Source organism: Heliangelus exortis, unplaced genomic scaffold (genome assembly GCF_036169615.1).
Source record: "Heliangelus exortis unplaced genomic scaffold, bHelExo1.hap1 Scaffold_113, whole genome shotgun sequence".
In the NCBI taxonomy this organism is placed as follows: domain Eukaryota; kingdom Metazoa; phylum Chordata; class Aves; order Apodiformes; family Trochilidae; genus Heliangelus; species Heliangelus exortis.
Window position 1 is genome coordinate 1 of NW_027285933.1, and position 20,675 is coordinate 20,675.

The following is a 20,675-nucleotide window of genomic DNA, read 5'->3' on the forward strand; positions in this document are numbered from 1 at the left end:
TCTTCTGCTGATCTCTCCATGGGAAAGAGGACAAGATGGCTCCTTCTTCACCAGCCACGGAGCCACCCAACCCAACCGGCGGCCTCTTCCAAGAGTTGAGTTGGGCCAACAATGGGTTGAAGATGGCGGCGGCCGCAACCTCCCGGTTTCGGGCAACGTTCTTTGGTTGAAGCTGAAGAACCCACCCCACCCCCCCAACCTCCTTTGCACCGGAGTCAACTTGAGAGTCTCTTGTGCTCATCCCTCCCGACCAGGCCCCGCCGAGGCCTCCACCAAGGCCAGGCCCCGCCGAGGCCTCCACCAAGGCCAGGCCCCGCCGAGGCCTCCACCAAGACCAGGCCCCGCCGAGGCCTCCACCAAGACCAGGCCCCGCCGAGGCCTCCACCAAGGCCAGGCCCCGCTGAGGCCTCCACCAAGACCAGGCCCCACTGAGGCCTCCACCAAGGCCAGGCCCCGCCGAGGCCTCCACCAAGGCCAGGCCCCGCCGAGGCCTCCACCAAGGCCAGGCCCCGCCGAGGCCCTCCACCAAGACCAGGCCCCGCCGAGGCCTCCACCAAGGCCAGGCCCTGCTGAGGCCTCCACCAAGGCCTCCAAGAGGCCTCAGGGGCAGAGTTTGATGTAGGTGACGGTGGAGCAGACGGAAAAGAGGGGGAAGACCTTCTCCTGGAAGGGCACGTTGAAGGTGAAGATGTGCTGCATGTTGTCAGCGTTGTAGAAGGAGACTTCTTCTCCTTCATAATCCAGGTAGACCCTCACCTTGCTCAGCTTCTGGCCTAGGCTCAACGGGGTGCGTTGGGGCGAGGTGACGGCCCAGTAGCGCCCCGCGTTCTGCTGCACGGCCCAAATCCCTTCTTCGGGGGAAAACTGAGTCAAGCCCTTCCTCCTCACCGACTCCTTGGCCACCCCGAAGGCCCAACCATCTGAGGGCCCCACCTCCACCTCCCAGTAATGTCTGCCCGACTTGAAGCCCGTGGAGGCCAAGACCCGCGAGTTGGTGTCGAATCTCTTGGGGTTGTCGGGCAGCTCCTGCTTCCTGCAGCCCATCCGCACGCTCTTCAGGTCTGCTGAGAGGATCAGGAGGTGATTGGCTGACTCGGGGTCCAGGGTCAGGTCCTCTGTTGATGACAGCGGGGACAGTGACAGCAACTCAACAGGAAGTTGGACAAGGCCAAGCTTGGGGATGGGGATTTTTTAGCGGTTGAGGAACCACGTCCCAACCTCTCCAACCACATCCCAACCTCCATAATCCCATCTCACCCCAACCTCCACATCACCTCCCAACTTCCACAACCACATCCCAACCTCCATAATCCCATCCCAACCTCCATAACCACCTCCCAACCTCCACATGACCTCCCAACTTCCACAACCAACTCCCAACCTCCATAACCACATCCCAACCTCCACAACCATGTCCCAACCTCCATAATCCCATCCCAACCTCTACAACCACATCCCAACCACATCCCAACCTCCAATCCCATCTCATCCCAACCTCCACATCACCTCCCAATCTCCACAACCATGTCCCAACCTCCATAATCCCATCCCAACCTCCACAACCACCTCCCAACCTCCACAACCACCTCCCAACCTCCACAACCACCTCCCAACCCCCATAATCCCATCCCAACCTCTCCCCCCCATCCGTGTAGATTCATTTTTCTCCCTTCCCCTCCAAAAGGTCCAAGGAGAGAGGAAGTGACCTCAAATTGTGGTTGTAGTGGGCAAAGCTCGAGCACCAGGTTCCTCCCCAAACCGGGGGCTTGGCCTTCAAAATGGCGTCTGACCAAGGTGATTGGAGCCAAAGTTTGGAGAAAGGGGTTGGAGGAAGAAGAAGTTTCCTCCGTGCCAAACTTGGAAGGTTTTTTTGTTGGTTTTTTTTTTTCCTTTTCTGTTTTTTCCTTCCTTCCTCTCGTGTCTCCAGCTCCTGGAGTCATTCTGAGTTGGCCTGGAGCTCCAACTCAACTCCATGGGTGATGAGGAGAAAAAGCAGACAGAACATGGCCCCAGGAGCTCCATCTCCAAAAAAAAAATCCAAACCAAAAAATCCAATCAGAGCGCTCAAAGCTCTCGGAAAAAAAAACGAACCAAGGTGGAGGAGACCTCTGAGACCACCAAATCCCACCCCAACGACGGCTTTGCCGGGTGCCTTCTTCACCTCTTGACCACCCCACCCCCTCGGCTGGGGCCCAATCAGCTTTCAGATGGTTGGGTGGCCTCACTCATCAGTTGGGTTCTACCTCTACGCATGCAGTGAGGGACCTTTTGCTTTTAGGTGGTGGCCATCAACTTTTCTTCTCCCACTTCACCAACGGCCTACTTGGCGCTTCCGGGAGGTCGCCGGGGGACGTTTCCAAATCGTTTGGCTTGGGGAAGACCTTTGAGGTCTTTGGAGAAGACTCTTGAGGTCTTTGGAGAAGACCTTTGAGGTCTTTGGACCTTTGAGGTCATCAGGCCCAAACCCTTGAGGTCCTCCTTGAAACTGGGGAGACCTCAAGAAGGCTCCAACCCATGGTTTATCCTCCTCGGCCTTCTCCAAGGGTTTGGCCAAGCCAACGGTGAAGACACCACCACCTTAAAAGCAAGACCTGAGGTCTTCTCCAGGTTGAGGAGAGGTGGAGGAAGTCTTCTCCTCCACCACTCACGGCCTGGAACCCAACCACCTGCCCACAACCACAATTTCAAGCCCTTTTTTTTGGGGGGTGGGATTTCAAGTTGAGAACTTGGAAAAAAAAATTAAAAAAAATCCAAATTTGAATTTTTTTTTTTTTTTTTTTTTTTTTTTTTTTTTTTGGATGGGGGGGGAAGTGGCAGATCTGCTCTTTCTGGGGTTTCATGAAATTTAACCAGGCAGCAAGGACCTGGCTGAGCTCCCACAATCCCCGGCGTCAGCTACAAAAAGCGGCTTTTGGCTCTTGGGCTGAGGAGGCTGCATCTGGAAATCATCAAGAGAGAAGAAAATTATACCAAAAAATGTCAAAAATTTAAAAATTTTAAAAAAAAAATTAAAAAAAAAATCGGGTTTTTCCCCCCTTTTTTTTGGCTTTGCAAAATACAACCACAATTTCAAGGCTTTGCTCCGGGGCGTTACGTCTCAAATCTTTTTTTTTTTTTTTTCCTTGTTTATTTTTTTACCTTTTTCACCTTTTCCCAGCTCGTCCCGTAGCTCTTCTGAAATGAAAAAATTTTAAAAATACAAATTAATTAAAATAAAAGAAAACAGGGTGCAGGATTTTCTTCGAGCCTTTCTCATACGCTGATTTTTTTTAATTTTAATTTTTTTAATTTTAAATTTAACTTTTAAAATTTTAGGACAATCCTTTAAGCTATTTAAGGGCATAATTTGCATTTTGGATGATTTTTTTTCACTTTAGTGCTGCCTTCCTTTCCCGACCTTTCAGCGCCATCTTGTGGCCTCAGTGCGTCACCGCGAGGCCTTTTTAAAAATTTCGATTTATTATTATTTCTATTCTTATTTTTATTATGTTTTTATTATGTTTTCGATTTCTATTTTCGAGTTGAAAAGAAATGTAAAATTAAATCTCAAACGAAACTTTAAAAATTAAAAAAAAAATTTCAAATCAAATCTCGAACGAAACTCAAATTAAAAAATTAAAAATAAATTTTAAATTAAAATTGAATTCAAAATTCTTCCCCCACCTCTGAATTTTTTTAGGACTTTCTCCAGGACAAGAGTCTTGAGGGAAAAATCACAAACAGCCATTTTCATGTCGGTGCAGACGGGGAGGGGCTTCTGGCACTTCACGTCATCACTTCTGCAAAAGCAACAAAAAAATGGGAAATAAGAATAAAAAACTCAAAAATAAGGAGGACTCCGGGGTTTCCGTGTGGAAAACCCCCCCTGAAATGGGCTCTGAAAAGATTTCTGGGCTGAGTTACCCCCTCTCAGCTGCTGAAATATCATTTTTGGAGATTAAATTGAATTTGGGGGGGGGGCTTAAATTTCAATTTTCAGCTCAAATGTATTTTTGAGGAGCTTAAATGTCCAGATTTTTGAACTTAAATTAATTTACTTTTTTTTTAAGATTCAATGGCATTTTTGAGCTTCAATTTCATTTTTTTTTTTTTTTTTTGAGCCCAAATGTCATTTTTTTTGGAGCCTAAATGTCATTTTTGGAGCTTAAGTGGGGCCTAAGCCCCCGGGTGACTTCTAGAGAAGGTTCCTAAGATGACTTTGGGTTTTTTTTTTTCATTTTGACCTTGGAAGGAAAGATTTTGGGAGGGAAGCTGAGCACCATACCTGCTGATGATGGTCACCACATCCTGGAGAAGAAAAAGAGAAACTGAGTCAACTTTCAGCGTTGGGAGGTCCCAGGCCCCCCAAATCCCACCCAACCGCCTCCAAATGCTCCTCAATGGAAGACTCCAGGTTTAGGTCAACATTTCATGACGAGGTTTGGGTTGGAAGGTGCTTTTGGGGAGCTCTCATCCATCCCAGGCCCTCCAAGGCCTCTCCTAGTTGGGTTTGGAAGGATCTTCTGGGGCTTCCAAAGAACCATTTTGGTTCCTCTTCCGTCGTTTGATGTCGTGGCCTCAGGTGTAGGCCCCTGGGAGCCTTTGAGATGCTCCTCAAGGCCTCTCTGCTGCTCTCCCACTTCTGAGAAGGTTCTAGAACCTTCAGGGGACATCTTGAGACACCCGCCCAAAAGCCAGAGGGACATCACCATGACCTTCAAGTTGACCTTCACCTCCACCTCTCCATGGCAACCAGATTCCCGTGGTCCAACCACCACCAAGAAGAGGTTAGGGTTTGGTTTTGGTTTTGTTTTTTTTTTTTTTAACACCCCTGGGATGGATTTTGCCTTCAGGAAGGTGAAAACATCTCCCCCCAACCACTCGTGAGGGGTCAAAAGTTGACGGCGGCCAAACCCGAGCTTGGGCCGCGCGTTGTTTGGCGTTCCGGTGTTTTGGAGAGGAAATAAAAAAAAGGTCCTGGACCTCGACCAAAAAAAAAACCACAGAAAGCCACATCCACCTCCCAGGGGGTAGAGGAGGGCCAAGAAGTTCCATCGTGGTCATTTAAGAAGCAAAAAATGAAGTAAAACCCGACCTCTGTCGTCCCAGGATCGGATTTCGCGGTGACGGCAAAGATGGCGTCAAACGGAGTTTCTACCCCCTCCCTCCCCAGATCTGCAAATATTTACACAGCCTGGGAGGGAATTTAACCCCCTGGGTGCTCCAGGAGCTCCAAGTGACTTGGGTTGACCAAAAATATCATTAATTGGAGGTTGTTTCTCCTCAGAACATCTCAAGAGGAGCCAAAAACAGCGGAAATGAGGGTGCAAGGAGGTTCTGCACCAGCTGCTCGTGCAAAATTAGGGAAAAAAGGTCGTTTCTCCTCAGAACATCTCTAGAAGATCCCAAAACACCTGAAAGGGGGGTGCAAGGAGGTCCTGCAGCAGCTGCTTGTGAAAAATTAGGGAAAAAAAGGTTGTTTCTCCTCAGAACATCTCCAGAAGATCCCAAGACACCTGAAAGGGGGTGCAAGGAGGCCCTGCACCAGCTGCTCGTGAAAAATTGGGGAAAAAAAGGTCGTTTCTCCTCAGAACCTCTCCAGAAGATCCAAAAACACCTGAAAGGGGGGTGCAAGGAGGCCCTGCACCAGCTGCTCGTGAAAAATTGGAGAAAAAAGGTCGTTTCTCCTCAGAACATCTCTAGAAGATCCCAAAAACACCTGAAAGGGGGGTGCAAGGAGGTTCTGCACCATCTGCTCGTGAAAAATTAGGGAAAAAAAGGTCGTTTCTCCTCAGAACATCTCTAGAAGATCCCAAGACACCTGAAAGGGGGGTGCAAGGAGGCTCTGCACCAGCTGCTCGTGAAAAATTAGGGAAAAAAAGGTCGTTTCTCCTCAGAACATCTCTAGAAGATCCCAAAACACCTGAAAGGGGGATCAGGACCCTTCCCAAACGTCTCACCTTGAGGAACTCCAACATGGGCAGGGAATTTAACCCCCTGGGTGCTCCAGGAGCTCCAAGTGACTTGGGTTGACCAAAAATATCATTAATTGGAGGTTGTTTCTCCTCAGAACATCTCAAGAAGATCCCAAAACACCTGAAAGGGGGGTGCAAGGAGGTTCTGCACCAGCTGCTCGTGAAAAATTGGGGAAAAAAAGGTCGTTTCTCCTCAGAACATCTCCAGAGGACCCAAAAACACCTGAAAGGGGGGTGCAAGGAGGTTCTGCACCAGCTGCTTGTGAAAATTAGGGGAAAAAAGGTCGTTTCTCCTCAGAACATCTCCAGAAGATCCCAAAAAGACCTGAAAGGGGGGTCAGGACCCTTCCCAAATGTCTCACCTTGAGGAACTCCAACATGGGCAGGGAATTTAACCCCTTGGATGCTCCAGGAGCTCCAAGTGACTTGGGTTGACCAAAAATATCATTAATTGGAGGTTGTTTCTCCTCAGAACATCTCAAGAGGAGCCAAAACACCTGAAAGGGGGGTGCAAGGAGGCCGTGCACCAGCTGCTTGTGAAAAATTGGAGAAAAAAGGTCGTTTCTCCTCAGAACATCTCCAGAAGATCCCAAACACCTGAAAGGGAGGTGCAAGGAGGTCCTGCACCAGCTGCTCGTGAAAAATTAGGGAAAAAAAGGTCGTTTCTCCTCAGAACATCTCTAGAAGATCCCAAGACACCTGAAAGGGGGGTGCAAGGAGGCCCTGCACCAGCTGCTCGTGAAAAATTGGGGAAAAAAAGGTCGTTTCTCCTCAGAACATCTCTAGAAGATCCCAAGACACCTGAAAGGGGGGTGCAAGGAGGTCCTGCACCAGCTGCTCGTGAAAAATTGGGGAAAAAAAGGTCGTTTCTCCTCAGAACATCTCTAGAAGATCCAAAAAGACCTGAAAGGGGGGTCAGGACCCTTCCCAAACGTCTCACCTTGAGGAACTCCAACATGGGCTGCTGGAGCTTCTCCTCCAGCTCCGTGATGAGCTTGTTGAGGAGCGTGATCTCCTTGGAGAGGTCGGTGATGTTCTCGTTCTGCCTCTTGGCAATGTTCTTCTCCATCTTCTCCAGTTGGCCCAGCAGGATCTGCTCCTGGTCCTGCAGGAACCGGCGCAGCTGCTCGAACTCCGCCAGCAGCTTCCGGCGCTCCTGCTCGATCGTTTTCTGGGTGGGGAAAAAAAAAAAAAACAAACAAAAAAAAAAAGGGGGGATTGGGGTGGGAAGGGACCTCCTGGAGAACCCTCGGTTGGCCGTGGTTTGATTGGAAGAGGAGGAACCTTCAGTGGGGAAAGGGGGAGGAGGTCTCATTGGGTGAGGTGAGAACGTGAAACGCGGCGGAGATAGGAGATGCCTCCAGTAGGTACCTCCAGAACCTCCAGAACCCCCAGAACCTCCAGTAGGTACCTCCAGAACCTCCAGTAGGTACCTCCAGAACCCCAGAACCTCCAGTAGGTACCTCCAGAACCTCCAGTAGGTACCTCCAGAGCCTCCAGAACCTCCAGTAGGTACCTCCAGAACCTCCAGAACCTCCAGAACCTCCAGTAGGTACCTCCAGAACCCCCAGAACCTCCAGTAGGTACCTCCAGAACCTCCAGTAGGTACCTCCAGAACCTCCAGAACCCCCAGTAGGTACCTCCAGAACCTCCAGTAGGTACCTCCAGAACCTCCAGAACCTCCAGTAGGTACCTCCAGAACCTCCAGTAGGTACCTCCAGAACCTCCAGAAGCCCCAGAACCTCCAGTAGGTACCTCCAGAACCTCCTGTAGGTACCTCCAGAACCTCCAGAACCCCCAGAACCTCCAGTAGGTACCTCCAGAACCTCCAGTAGGTACCTCCAGAGCCTCCAGAACCTCCAGTAGGTACCTCCAGAACCTCCAGAACCTCCAGAACCTCCAGTAGGTACCTCCAGAACCTCCAGAACCTCCAGTAGGTACCTCCAGAACCCCAGAACCTCCAGTAGGTACCTCCAGAGCCTCCAGAGCCTCCAGAACCTCCAGTAGGTACCTCCAGAACCTCCAGTAGGTACCTCCAGAACCTCCAGAACCCCCAGAACCTCCAGAACCTCCAGTAGGTACCTCCAGAGCCTCCAGAACCTCCAGTAGGTACCTCCAGAACCTCCAGTAGGTACCTCCAGAACCTCCAGAACCTCCTGTAGGTACCTCCAGAACCTCCAGTAGGTACCTCCAGAACCTGCAAGCCCTGACCCCCTCCACCTCTCCCCCTCCCCACACCTACCAGGAGCTCCTGGGTTTTTTGTCGTCGTTCACTTTGAACTCCAGCAGCTCCTGACGTTCCTTCTTCAGGAAATCCAAGCGACCTTGGATCTTCTCCTAGGGAAAATATGGAAAAAAAAAAAAAAAAAAAAAAAAAAAAAAAAGGAAGGAAAAGTCAGGGAATTCTTGGGGATTTTTTTCTTCCGCTGCATCGGATTTCCTGAAGTTGTGGAGCGATTGGATGAGATCCCTCCAGGAGGTTCCTCCAAGTCCCCAAAGGCCCTTCAGGTACCTCCAGGAGGTTCCTCCAAGTCCCCAAAGTCCCTTCAGATCCCACCAGGAGGTTCCTCCAAGACCCCAAAGTCCCTTCAGATCCCTCCAGGAGGTTCCTCCAAGTCCCCAAAGTCCCTTCAGATCCCTCCAGGAGGTTCCTCCAAGACCCCAAAGTCCCTTCAGGCACCTCCAGGAGGTTCCTCCAAGACCCCAAAGTCCCTTCAGGTCCCTCCAAGCCCCCAGGGTCCCTTCAGGTGCCTCCAGGAGGTTCCTCCAAGACCCCAAAGTCCCTTCAGGTACCTCCAAGACCCCAAAGTCCCTTCAGGCACCTCCAGGAGGTTCCTCCAAGATCCCAAAGTACCTCCAGGCACCTCCAGGAGGTTCCTCCAAGACCCCAAAGTCCCTTCAGGTACCCCCAAGACCTCAAAGTCCCTTCAGGCTCCTCCAAGACCCCAAAGTCCCTTCAGGCACCTCCAAGACCTCAAAGTCCCTTCAGGTACCTCCAAGCCCCCAAAGTCCCTTCAGGTGCCTCCAGGAGGTTCCTCCAAGACCCCAAAGTCCCTTCAGGTACCCCCAAGACCTCAAGTCCCTTCAGGCTCCTCCAAGTCCTTGAAGTCCCTTCAGGCACCTCCAGCACCTGAAGGAGCTCCAGAAAAGCTGGGAAGGGGCTTTAGGGAACCTCCAACTCCCTTGGAGTTTTTGGTCCAAAAAAAACCCCAAAAAAACCCCAAGAAAGATGGACGCCCACCAACCTTGTACTCCTCAGAGGCCTCATCCACGGGGACCACGGCGTGGGGGCGGTGGTCCGGGAGCGGTCGCAGACCACGCAGATGGTCCTCTTGTCATCTTTGCAGTAGAGTTTGAGGGCCTCGCGGTGCTTGAGGCAGAGCCCCTCCTCCTCAGCACCTTTGGCCCCCGGAGGGTGAACTGGCTGATGATCTCGGCCATGTTGGCCAACTGCCTGTTGGGTCGGAAACTCTTCTCTTGGAAGACTTCCCGGCACTGGGGACAAGGGAAATCCATCTCCAGGTCTTTCCAACTCTTGACGATGCAAGCCCGGCAAAAGTTGTGGCCGCACTCGATGGACACGGGGTCCCGGAAAAATTCCAAACAAACCGAGCAGGTGGCTTCGTCTTGGAGATTCCCAGGGAGGAAAACGGCGGCCATGGCCTCTCTCCTGAGGGCAAGGACGGAGCTGAGCGGGGCCGGGGGCGGAACGGCAACTTTTGGCAGAAAAACCCAAAGGGGCGGAGCCGACCTCCTCTTCCAGGACCCAGCCCCCTCCTTCAGGGCCCAACCCCCTCTCCCAGCACCCAATCCTCTCCTCCAGGACCCAACCCCAACTCCAACCCCCTCCTCAAGGACCCAACTCTCAACTCCAGGACCCAGCCCCCTCTTCCAGCACCCAATCCTCTCCTCTAGGACCCAACCTCCTCCTCAAGGACCCAACCCCCAACTCCAACCCCCTCCTCAAGGACCCAACTCTCAACTCCAGGACCCAACCCCCTCTTCCAGCACCCAACCCCCTCCTCCAGCACCCAATCCTCTCCTCCAGGACCCAACCCCCTCCTCCAACCCCCTCCTCAAGGACCCAACCCCCTCTTCCAGACCCAACCCCCTCCCCCAGGACCCAATCCCCTCTTCCACGACCCAACACCCCCTTCTCCAACCCCCTCCTCCAGGACCCAACCCCCAACTCCAATACCCAACCCCCTCCTCTTCCAGCACCCAACCTCCTCCTCCAAGACCCAACCCCCTCCTCAAGGACCCAACCCCCTCTTCCAGGACCCAACCCCTCTTCCAGCACCCAATCCTCTCTTCCAAGACCCAACCCTCTCCTCCAGGACCCAACCCCCTCCCCCAGGACCCAACCTCCTCTTCCAAGACCCAACCCCCAACTCCAGGACCCAACCCCCTCTTCCAGCACCCAATCCTCTCCTCCAGGACCCAACCCTCTCCTCCAGGACCCAACCCCCTCCTCAAGGACCCAACCCTCAACTCCAGGACCCAACCCCCTCTTCCAGCACCCAACCCTCTCCTCCAACCCCCTCCTTCAGGACCCAACCCCCTCCTCCAACCCCCTCTTCCAGCACCCGATCCTCTCCTTCAGGACCCAACCCCCTCTTCCAGGACCCAACCCCCTCCTCCAACCCCCTCCTCAAGGACCCAACCCCCTCTTCCAGCACCCAATCCTCTCCTCAAGGACCCAACCCCCTCCCCCAGCACCCAACCCCCTCTTCCAAGACCCAACCCCCAACTCCAGGACCCAACCCCCTCCTCCAACCTCCTCTTCCAGGACCCAACCCCCTCCTTCAGGATCCAACCCCCAACTCCAGGACCCAACCCCTTCTTCCAGGACCCAACCCCCAACTCCAGGGAAATATTTGGGATATTCCTACCCCTCACCTATTTTTAATTTTTTTTTTTTTTTTTTTTTTTTTTTGCAGGAGAGGTGGGAAAAGGGAAATATTTGGGATATTCCTGCCCCTCACCTGCTTTTAAATTTTTTTTTTTTTCAGGAGAGGTGGAAAAAGGGAAATATTTGGGATATTCCTACCTCTCACCTATTTTAAAAAATTTCTTTAGAACTTTTAGAACTTTTCTGCCTCATCCAGGTTTGTTTAGGATGAGAAATGAGTTGTGGCTTGGTTTGGATTTTTGTTTTTTTTTTTTCAAGTTATATTAAATAAAAATTGGGTCTTTTGGAGAGGCAAAAGAAAATAAAATCAAATGAAATCTGAATATCTTGAGTGGGAAATAACACAGAACACACAGCACAGAGCAGAATATATATATATATTTTTTTATATGTATATATTCACACAGAGACATATATATAGATATCTATATATATGTAGGCACATTTATCCCTCTTTTAGCACTTAAATCCCAATTTTTTTTCTTTTAAATCCCCCAACTTTGCACTGAAATCCTCACTTTATCCCCTTAAATCCCTTTTTTTTACCCTTCAGTCCCCCATTTTTGCCCTGAAATCCACCAATTTTCCACTCAAATCCCTTTTTATGCCCTAAATCCCATATTTATGCCCTAAATTCCATATTTATGCCCTAAATCCTATATTTATGCCCTAAATCCTGTATTTATGCCCTAAATCCCATATTTATGCCCTAAATCCCATATTTATGCCCTAAATCCTATATTTATGCCCTAAATCCCATATTTATGCCCTAAATCCTGTATTTATGCCCTAAATCCCATATTTATGCCCTAAATCCTATATTTAAGCCCTAAATCCTATATTTGTGCCCTAAATCCTATATTTATGCCCTAAATCCCATATTTATGCCCTAAATCCTGTATTTATGCCCTAAATCCTATATTTATGCCCTAAATCCCATATTTATGCCCTAAATCCCATATTTATGCCCTAAATCCCATATTTATTCCCTTCACACCCTATTTTTACCCACACCCCCCCATTTTTCTAGCTATATCTGTTTATTTGCAAGAAATTCCCTACAAAAAAAAAAAAAAAAAAAAAAGAAAAAAACTCCATTTCCTTCTGCATTTCCACCTCTCCCCCTATTTCTCCACCGACTCTCTACAAATAAAGAAATAATTGATTAAAATTTGGTGTTTTCATATATAAAATAAATATACACACTTTAAATATATATTAAAACTGAGTTGTGACAATAATGAAATGAAATTCCTTCCTCTTCCACCTTTTCTACCTCTTGGTCTTTAAATAAACCCCAAATTTCTCTTTTTTCCTACGTCCCAACTCTTATTTTCAGTCAACGCCTCCGCGGAGAAAGGGGGGGGAGGGGGGTGTGGAAAAAAAATTAAAAAAAAAATTAAGAAAACGAAGCGGGGAAAAAATTAAGAAAACCCAAATCTGCACAAAACAAATTAAAAAATTGAAATTAAATGAAATAAAACCAAAACAGACACACCTGGAGAAGCAGAAAGAGGAGGAGGTGGGGACAAGGACGGAGGGGCCCAGGGTGTCCCCCCCCAACCCTTGACCCCACTTGACCCCAAACCTACCTCGGGGTGGAGCCGTAGGACAGGGTCATCCTCCCAAATTTCTGCCCGGGGAGGGGGTTGGGAGGGGGCAACCTTGGGGTCAACCTGGTGGCCAAGGGGTCCCACCTGGAGGAGGGAACTCCCGGGAGGCCTCGGGTCGCGCTCCGGGCCTGGAAAGAGGCCTTGGCCTTGCTCGACTCCGACATTTTGGGGCAGCTCAACCTTCCCAGCTCTTGGTTACCCCATTTGTCCCCTCTGGCACCCCCCCTCCCATCTCACTCACCATTCCTTCCCCTCCCCCATGGCATCCAACGAGCTCCTCTTCTTCCTCCTCCTCCTCCTCCTCCTCCTCCTCCTCCTCCTCCTCCTCCTCCTCCTCCTCCTCCTCCTCCTCCCAAGCCTCAGGCTCTGCTCCCCTCCTCGCTGCCAAAGTTTTTTTTCCTTTCCCCAGAGCCAGGATCACGTTTCCAACACCTCCCTCCACCTGTCCCCAAACCCAAATCTTCTCCCCAGCCTCCCTGGAGCCTTTTTAACCCTCTCCAAGTCTCCAGTTTCTCCTCTCAGGAGACCAAAAACCCAAATTTTTCCATCCCCTCCTCCCAGGCCGCCGCCGAGCGATTCATCTCCCACCTCAGATTTTGGGGCAGCACCACCCCAAAAAAAAAAATTAAAAAAGGGGCAGGACATCTCCTACCAGGGGGGGTCCTGGTTCATATATTTGGGGAGAATGACCCCCCAAAATAATTAAAAAAGGGGCAGGAGATCTTCCACCTGCCAGGGGGGGTCCTGGTTCACATATTTGGGGAGAACCACCCCAAAAAATATTAAAAAAGGGGCAGGAACATCTCCTGGAGGACATTTCCCACCTACCAGGGGGGAATTCATTTCCCACCTCAGATTTTGGGGAGAACCACCCAAAAAAAAAAAATAAAAGAGGGGCAGGACATCTCCCACCTGCCAGGGGGGGTCCTGGTTCACATATTTGGGGAGAACCACCCCAAAAAAAATTAAAAAAGGGGCAGGAACATCTCCTGGAGGACGTTTCCCACCTGCCAGGGGGGGATTCATCTCCCACCTCAGATTTTGGGGAGAACCACCCAAAAAAAAAAAATTAAAAAAGGGGCAGGACATCTCCCACCTGCCAGGGGGGGTCCTGGTTCACATATTTGGGGAGAACCACCCCAAAAAAAATTAAAAAAGGGGCAGGAACATCTCCTGGAGGACATTTCCCACCTACCAGGGGGGAATTCATTTCCCACCTCAGATTTTGGGGAGAACCACCCAAAAAAAAAAAATAAAAGAGGGGCAGGACATCTCCCACCTGCCAGGGGGGGTCCTGGTTCACATATCTGGGGAGAACCACCCCAAAAAATATTAAAAAAGGGGCAGGAACATCTCCTGGAGGACATTTCCCACCTACCAGGGGGGAATTCATTTCCCACCTCAGATTTTGGGGCAGCACCACCCCAAAAAAAAAAAATTAAAAAAGGGGCAGGACATCTCCCACCTACCAGGGGGGGTCCTGGTTCACATATTTGGGGAGAACCACCCCAAAAAAAATTAAAAAAGGGGCAGGAACATCTCCTGGAGGACGTTTCCCACCTACCAGGGGGGGATTCATTTCCCACCTCAGATTTTGGGGAGAACCACCCTAAAAAAAAAATAAAAAAAGGGGCAGGACATCTCCCACCTACCGTGGGGAGATTCATCTCCCACCTCAGATTTTGGGGCAGCACCACCCCAAAAAAAAATATTAAAAAAGGGGCAGGAGATCTCCCACCTACCGGGGGGGGGATTCATCTTCTAGTTCACATATTTGGGGAGAATCACCACAAAAAAGATTAAAAAAGGAGCAGGAACAGCTCCCACCTACCAGGGGGGGATTCATCTCCCACCTCAGATTTTGGGGCAGCACCACCCCAAAAAAAAAAATTAAAAAAGGGGCAGAAACATCTCCCAACTGGACGGGTGGGTGGGCTCAGCTCCGGAGAGGTTGGGCCAACCAAAGGAAAATGTCACCCCCAAAATTCTCATTCCAGAGGTCGGTTGGGGCCCACCAGAAGACACCCCTTGTGTTCCCCTTGTTCCAACCACAGGAGGAACCTCTGGAGCTGCCATTTGAGCCCCAAAACCACCTGGGAAGGACCATTCCTTGCCTCTGGGACATCGCCCACACCCACCCTTCCCGCTCATGGTTTCTCCTCCCCCCACGGATGTTTTGCCCTCAAAAAAACGTGGTTGATGCTCTTTTTTTGTAGGGCACCTCCTCCTCCTCCTGGCCGGGTTGTCCTGGGCTGCCCCAGCTCATCTGAAGCCATCAGGAGGAGTTCTGGAGCCTCCATGAAGGCCCAAAAAGATGGAGGACCCAACTTCTGTTGATCGGAACGGGAATTTGGCGTTAGAATCGGCGAAAGGAACCGGGTGTAAAATGGGCGACCTTCTCCTCACCAACTTTGGGTGTAAAGAAGTTCCCAGCCCTGAACTACAGAGGGAAAACCCCGTGGCCAACCACCTTGGTTTGCCCTTGGGGAGGTGGTTTTTTTTTTTGTTTGTTTTTTTTTTAGGAGCTGGATCAAGTTCCGGGCCAGAAGCCGCTTCCAGCCCGCCGGGAATGCTGAGTCTGAAGAGCTGTTTATAGGAACCTCTGCCTGGAGGAGGAGGAGGAGGAGGAGGAGGAGGGGAAAACAAACAAATAACCAACCCCAAACCACGTGGGCAGGAGCCAAATTCTGCTGCCAGTTCTAAGCCTGGAGGATTTATTGCCGGAGTCAGAAAAAACCCCGCGGGGAGCTCTGCGGAGAGAGGGGGAAGGCCGGGAAGCTGAGGGAGGTGATCCTTGGGTTTGTGGTGAAACTGAGGCCTGGGAAGGGTGGGATGGAGGCTGGGGGGGGGTCAGTCAGTGGGGTCCTCACCCCACTCCTCGTTGCAGAGGTCGGTCTCGCAGCAGGAGTAGCGGGAGGTGAGGCGGGACTCGGCGTCGGACGCGCGCTGGCGGCCGCAGTTCAACGGGGAGGTGCAACCTTGCTGGTAGTAGAGGGTCACCTTCCCTGGAGGGGGGGGGTGGGGGGGTGTGGAGGAGAAAAAAAAGGGATTTAAACATAAAATAAAACAAAACCTCAAAAAAACACAAAAAAAAAACAACAAAAAACAAACAAACAAAAAAAAAACCAAAAAAAAAAATGGTGGAGGACTCGGAGTCGTCAGATGGTTTGGGTTGGAAGGGGCCTTGATGACCATCTGAGGGCCAAGCTTAGGGGGAGGAGAAAAAAGATAAAATAATAAATAATAATATAAAGAAATATAAATAATAATAATAATAAATAACAAATAAATAATAATAAAAAATTAAAAGGAAGTGGTGGGCTTGGAATCATCAGGTGGTTTGGGTTGGAAGGGGCCTTGATGACCATCTGAGGGCCAACTTTAAGGGGAGGAGAAAAAAGATAAAATAATAATAAAAAAATAATTTATTATAATAAATAATAATATAAATAAATATAGATAATAATTAAAATAAATGATAAATAAATAATAATAAAATAATTAAAAGGAAGTGGTGGGCTTGGAATCATCAGGTGGTTTGGGTTGGAAGGGGCCTTGATGACCCTCTGAGGGCCAAGCTTAGGAAGAGAAGAAAAAAAGATTAAAATAATAAAAAAAAGAAGTGGTGGACTTGGAATTATCAAATTGTTTGGGTTGGAAGGGCCCTTGGGACCTGAGTCCCAGCCTTCGGGGGAGAAGACAAAAAGATGATAAAACAATAAAAAAAAAAAAGAAGTGGTGGACTTGGAATCCTCAAATGATTTGAGTTGGGAGTTTTAAAAAAAAAAAGCAAAATTTTAAAATTCCTTAAAAAAAAAAAAAAAAAAAAAGAGCCCCAAAGACCAGGACAATTTCCACCAAAGCCAAGGATGTGGGGGGATGGGGGGATGAGGGGTTGGTCCATCCCACCTCCAACATCTCCATACCCAAGGAGGTTTTGATGAGCGCGCATTTCTCCCGCCGCTCGCACGCGGTGACGTTGGATCCCCGGAAGCACCCAACGAAGGGGATCTTGTACTTGCAGACCTTGCACTGGAGAACCTCAACTGTAGAGGGGTGGAGAAGGGGGAGGAGCTTGAGGTTGAGGTTCAACTACCCCCCCCATGAGGTTGAGGTGGCCCCCGAGAAGCCGTGGAACCCCCTTGGGCCCTTCGGAGATTGAAACCATCTTGGAAGAGTTTTGCCCCGGTGGCAAAGATTTGGAAAACTTGGAAGAGTTTGGCCTTGGGTTAAGGGTTGGCCATGATGGGTGGGTCCACCCACCCACAGCTCTCTTTGAAACAGTTTGGCCCCAAAAAAATTGTGGTTGCCCCAGCTCTGGGAGGTCTCAGGTTGGGTGGGGCTTGGACGGTCCCTGGGAGGTGCCCACGGGCCCGGTGGCAACGTCAAGGGGTTGGTTTAGACCCACCCAACCCCCACCAGATGGTTCCCCCACCCTGAACCCCGTTTCCTGGTCGCCCCCTGACTCACCGAGTCCGACGCAGAGGGCCAAGGTCAACCCCACCACCAGCACCTTCATCTTGGGTCTTCCCCTCCCAGTTTGGGTCATCTACAAAGGAGGCATCTTGGGAACCCCTGTGATGAGTTCCCTCTGTCCTCAGCCTTTAATATTTTTAATTTTTTTAAATAAAAAACCCCAATGAGGTGAAAAAGAAAAAAAAAAAAAACACCACATTTTTGAGGCCCCTTTTGGGGCAAAAAACGAGTAGAAAAACCTGAAGACCCTCACTAGGCAACCCTTAAAAAAGCTGAAAAATGGGAAATTCCAACTTTCTGCTGTAGTGACAGCCACGATTTTGAGGCAGAAACCTCCCAAAATGCATAAAATTGTCTTCATGAGTGAAAAAAACCTCACTTTTATTAAAATTCCCCCCCCCCCAAAAAAAAAATGTTCTCTTACCAGAACCTGTTGGGCTCCAAGGTCTCCAAGGTGCTGTTTCTCCCAAGCTTTTATCCTTCCTCCTGTTCCGGGGCTGCCCCTGGACCTGAACGACCTGGAAGTTGGAGTGGGGAGACATTGTTTGGTGGGAACAATGGTTCTGCCCAGCTGAGCAAACACAGCCCTCACCCGCCCCAAAAAAAAACCCAAAAAAACCCCAGATTTTAACCACCACCTTCACCAGTCCAACCAGTTTGGGTTTTCCTCCTCCAGAGGGCACCAAAAATGGGGGCAGAAGGGTTCTTGGGGTCAAAAAACCCAACCCTGGATCCCAGCGTTGAAGGAAACCCCAAAATGGGTGAAAAAAACCCAAGGAAAAAAAAAAAAAAGCAGAAAAAAAAAAAGATTTTTACCACCTCCTTCACCAGTCCAACCAGTTTGGGTTTTCCTCCCCCAGAGGGCACCAAAAATGGGGGCAGAAGGGTTCTTGGGTCAAAAAACCCAACCCCGGATCCCAACGTTGAAGGCAACCCCAAAATGGGTAAAAAAAACCCAAGAAAAAAAAAAAAAAAAAGCAGAAAAAAAAAAAGATTTTTACCACCTCCTTCACCAGTCCAACCAGTTTGGGTTTTCCTCCTCCAGAGGGCACCAAAAGTGGGGGCAGAAGGGTTCTTGGGGTCAAAAAACCCAACCCTGGATCCCAACGTTGAAGGAAACCCCAAAATGGGTGAAAAAAAACCCAAGAAAAAAAAAAAAAAAAGCAGAAAAAAAAAAAGATTTTTACCACCTCCTTCACCAGTCCAACCAGTTTGGGTTTTCCTCCCCCAGAGGGCATCAAAATGGGGGCAGAAGGGTTCTTGGGGTCAAAAAACCCAACCCCGGATCCCACGTTGAAGGAAACCCCAAAATGGGTGAAAAAAACCCAAGAAAAAAAAAAAAAAAAGCAGAAAAAAAAACAGATTTTTACCACCTCCTTCACCAGTCCGACCAGTTTGGGTTTTCCTCTCCCAGAGGGCACCAAAATGGGGGCAGAAGGGTTCTTGGGGTCAAAAAACCCAACCCCGGATCCCAACGTTGAAGGAAACCCCAAAATGGGTGAAAAAACCCAAGAAAAAAAAAAAAAAAAGCAGAAAAAAAAAAAGATTTTTACCACCTCTTTCACCAGTCAAACCAGTTTGGGTTTTCTGCCCCAGGGAGCACCAAAATGGGGGCAGAAGGGCTCTTGGGTCAAAAAACCCAACCCCGGATCCCAACGTTGAAGGAAACCCCAAAATGGGTGAAAAAAACCCAAGAAAAAAAAAAAAAAGCAGAAAAAAAAAAAGATTTTACCACCTCCTTCACCAGTCCAACCAGTTTGGGGTTTCTTCTCCCAGAGGGCACTAAAAATGGGGCAGAAGGGCTCTTGGGGTCAAAAAACCCAACCCCAGATCCCAACGTTGAAGGAAACCCCAAACTGGGTGAAAAAAACCCCAAAAAAAGAGTAGATTTTGACCACAACCTCACCAGTCCAACCAGTTTGGGTTTTCCGCCCCAGGAGCACCAAAAATGGGGGCAGAAGGGTTCTTGGGGTCAAAAACCCAACCCCGGATCCCAACGTTGAAGGAAACCCAAAATGGGTGAAAAAAACCCCCCCCCAAAAAAAAAAAAAAAAAAAAAGCAGAAAAAAAAAAAGATTTTTACCACCTCCTTCACCAGTCCAACCAGTTTGGGTTTCCTCTCCCAGAGGGCACCAAAAATGGGGGGCAGAAGGGTCCTTGGGGTCAAAAAACCCAACCCCGGATCCCAACGTTGAAGGAAACCCAAAATGGGTGAAAAAAACCCCAAAAAAAGAGTAGATTTTGACCACAACCTCACCAGTCCAACCAGTTTGGGTTTTCCTCCCCCAGAGGGCACCAAAAATGGGGGCAGAAGGGTTCTTGGGGTCAAAAAACCCAACCCCAGATCCCAACGTTGAAGGAAACCATTGAAGGAAACCCCAAAATGGGTGGAAAAAAAAACAAAAAACAAAAAAAAAAGCAGAAAAAACCCAGATTTTTACCACCTCCTTCACCAGTCCAACCAGTTTGGGTTTTCTGCCCCAGGGAGCACCAAAAATGGGGGCAGAAGGGTTCTTGGGGTCAAAAAACCCAACCCCAGATCCCAACGTTGAAGGAAACCCCAAAATGGGTGAAAAAAATCCAAGAAAAAAAAAAAAAAAAGCAGAAAAAAAAAAAGATTTTTACCACCTCCTTCACCAGTCCGACCAGTTTGGGGGTTCCTCCCCCAGAGGGCACCAAAAATGGAGGCAGAAAGGTTCTTGGGGTCAAAAAACCCAACCCCAGATCCCAACGTTGAAGGCAACCCCAAAATGGGTGAAAAAAACCCAAGGAAAAAAAAAAAAAAGGAGAAAAAAAAAAAAGATTTTTACCACCTCCTTCACCAGTCCAACCAGTTTGGGGTTTCCTCCCCCAGAGGGCACTAAAAATGGGGGCAGAAGGGTTCTTGGGGTCAAAAAACCCAACCCCAGATCCCAACGTTGAAGGAAACCCCAAAATGGGTGAAAAAAAACCCAAGAAAAAAAAAAAAAAAAAGCAGAAAAAAAAAAAGATTTTTACCACCTCCTTCACCAGTCCGACCAGTTTGGGGGTTCCTCCCCCAGAGGGCACCAAAAATGGGGGCAGAAGGGTTCTTGGGGTCAAAAATCCCAACCCCGGATCCCAACGTTGAAGGAAACCCCAAAATGGGTGAAAAAAACCCAAGAAAAAAAAAAAAAAAAAAGCAGAAAAAAAAAAAGATTTTTACCACCTCCTTCACCAGTCCAACCAGTTTGGGGGTTCCTCCCCCAGAGGGCACCAAAAATGGGGGCAGAAGGGTTCTTGGGGTCAAAAAACCCAACCCCAGATCCCAGCGTTGAAGGCAACCCCAAAATGGGTGAAAAAAACCCAAGAAAAAAAAAAAATCCAGCCCGGATGGGGAGGGGACAAATTGTGTTATGTTTTTTGGGAAAACCAAAAAAAAAAAAAAAAAAAACCCAAAAACAAACCAAGAATAAAAAAGGAGAATAAATTTTGGGTTTCCCTGACCGGGAATCGAACCCGGAAATGAAAATATAAATTTTATATATAAATATAAAAATATAAATATAAAAATATATATAAATATAAAAATATAAATATAAAAATATATATAAATATAAAAATATAAATATAAAAATATATATAAATATAAAATATATATAAATATAAATATAAAATATAAACATAAAAATATATATAAACATAAAATATATATAAATATAAAAATATGTAAATGTAAAATATATAGAAAAATAGAAATAG

General features: G+C 48.8%; 1 protein-coding gene across 1 annotated transcript; it reads right to left on the bottom strand.

Annotated features, from left to right (window-relative positions):
* Positions 1-6: 6 nt before the first annotated feature.
* On the bottom strand, positions 7-12,699 carry LOC139790644 (E3 ubiquitin-protein ligase TRIM7-like). The gene is given in 11 exon segments (XM_071732519.1): positions 7-1,115; positions 3,139-3,174; positions 3,664-3,779; positions 4,265-4,287; positions 6,895-7,125; positions 8,197-8,216; positions 8,219-8,291; positions 9,200-9,252; positions 9,255-9,359; positions 9,362-9,624; positions 12,459-12,699. Coding segments are annotated over 11 exon segments (1,620 nt in total). The 5' UTR covers positions 12,644-12,699; the 3' UTR covers positions 7-600.
* Positions 12,700-20,675: the final 7,976 nt, after the last annotated feature.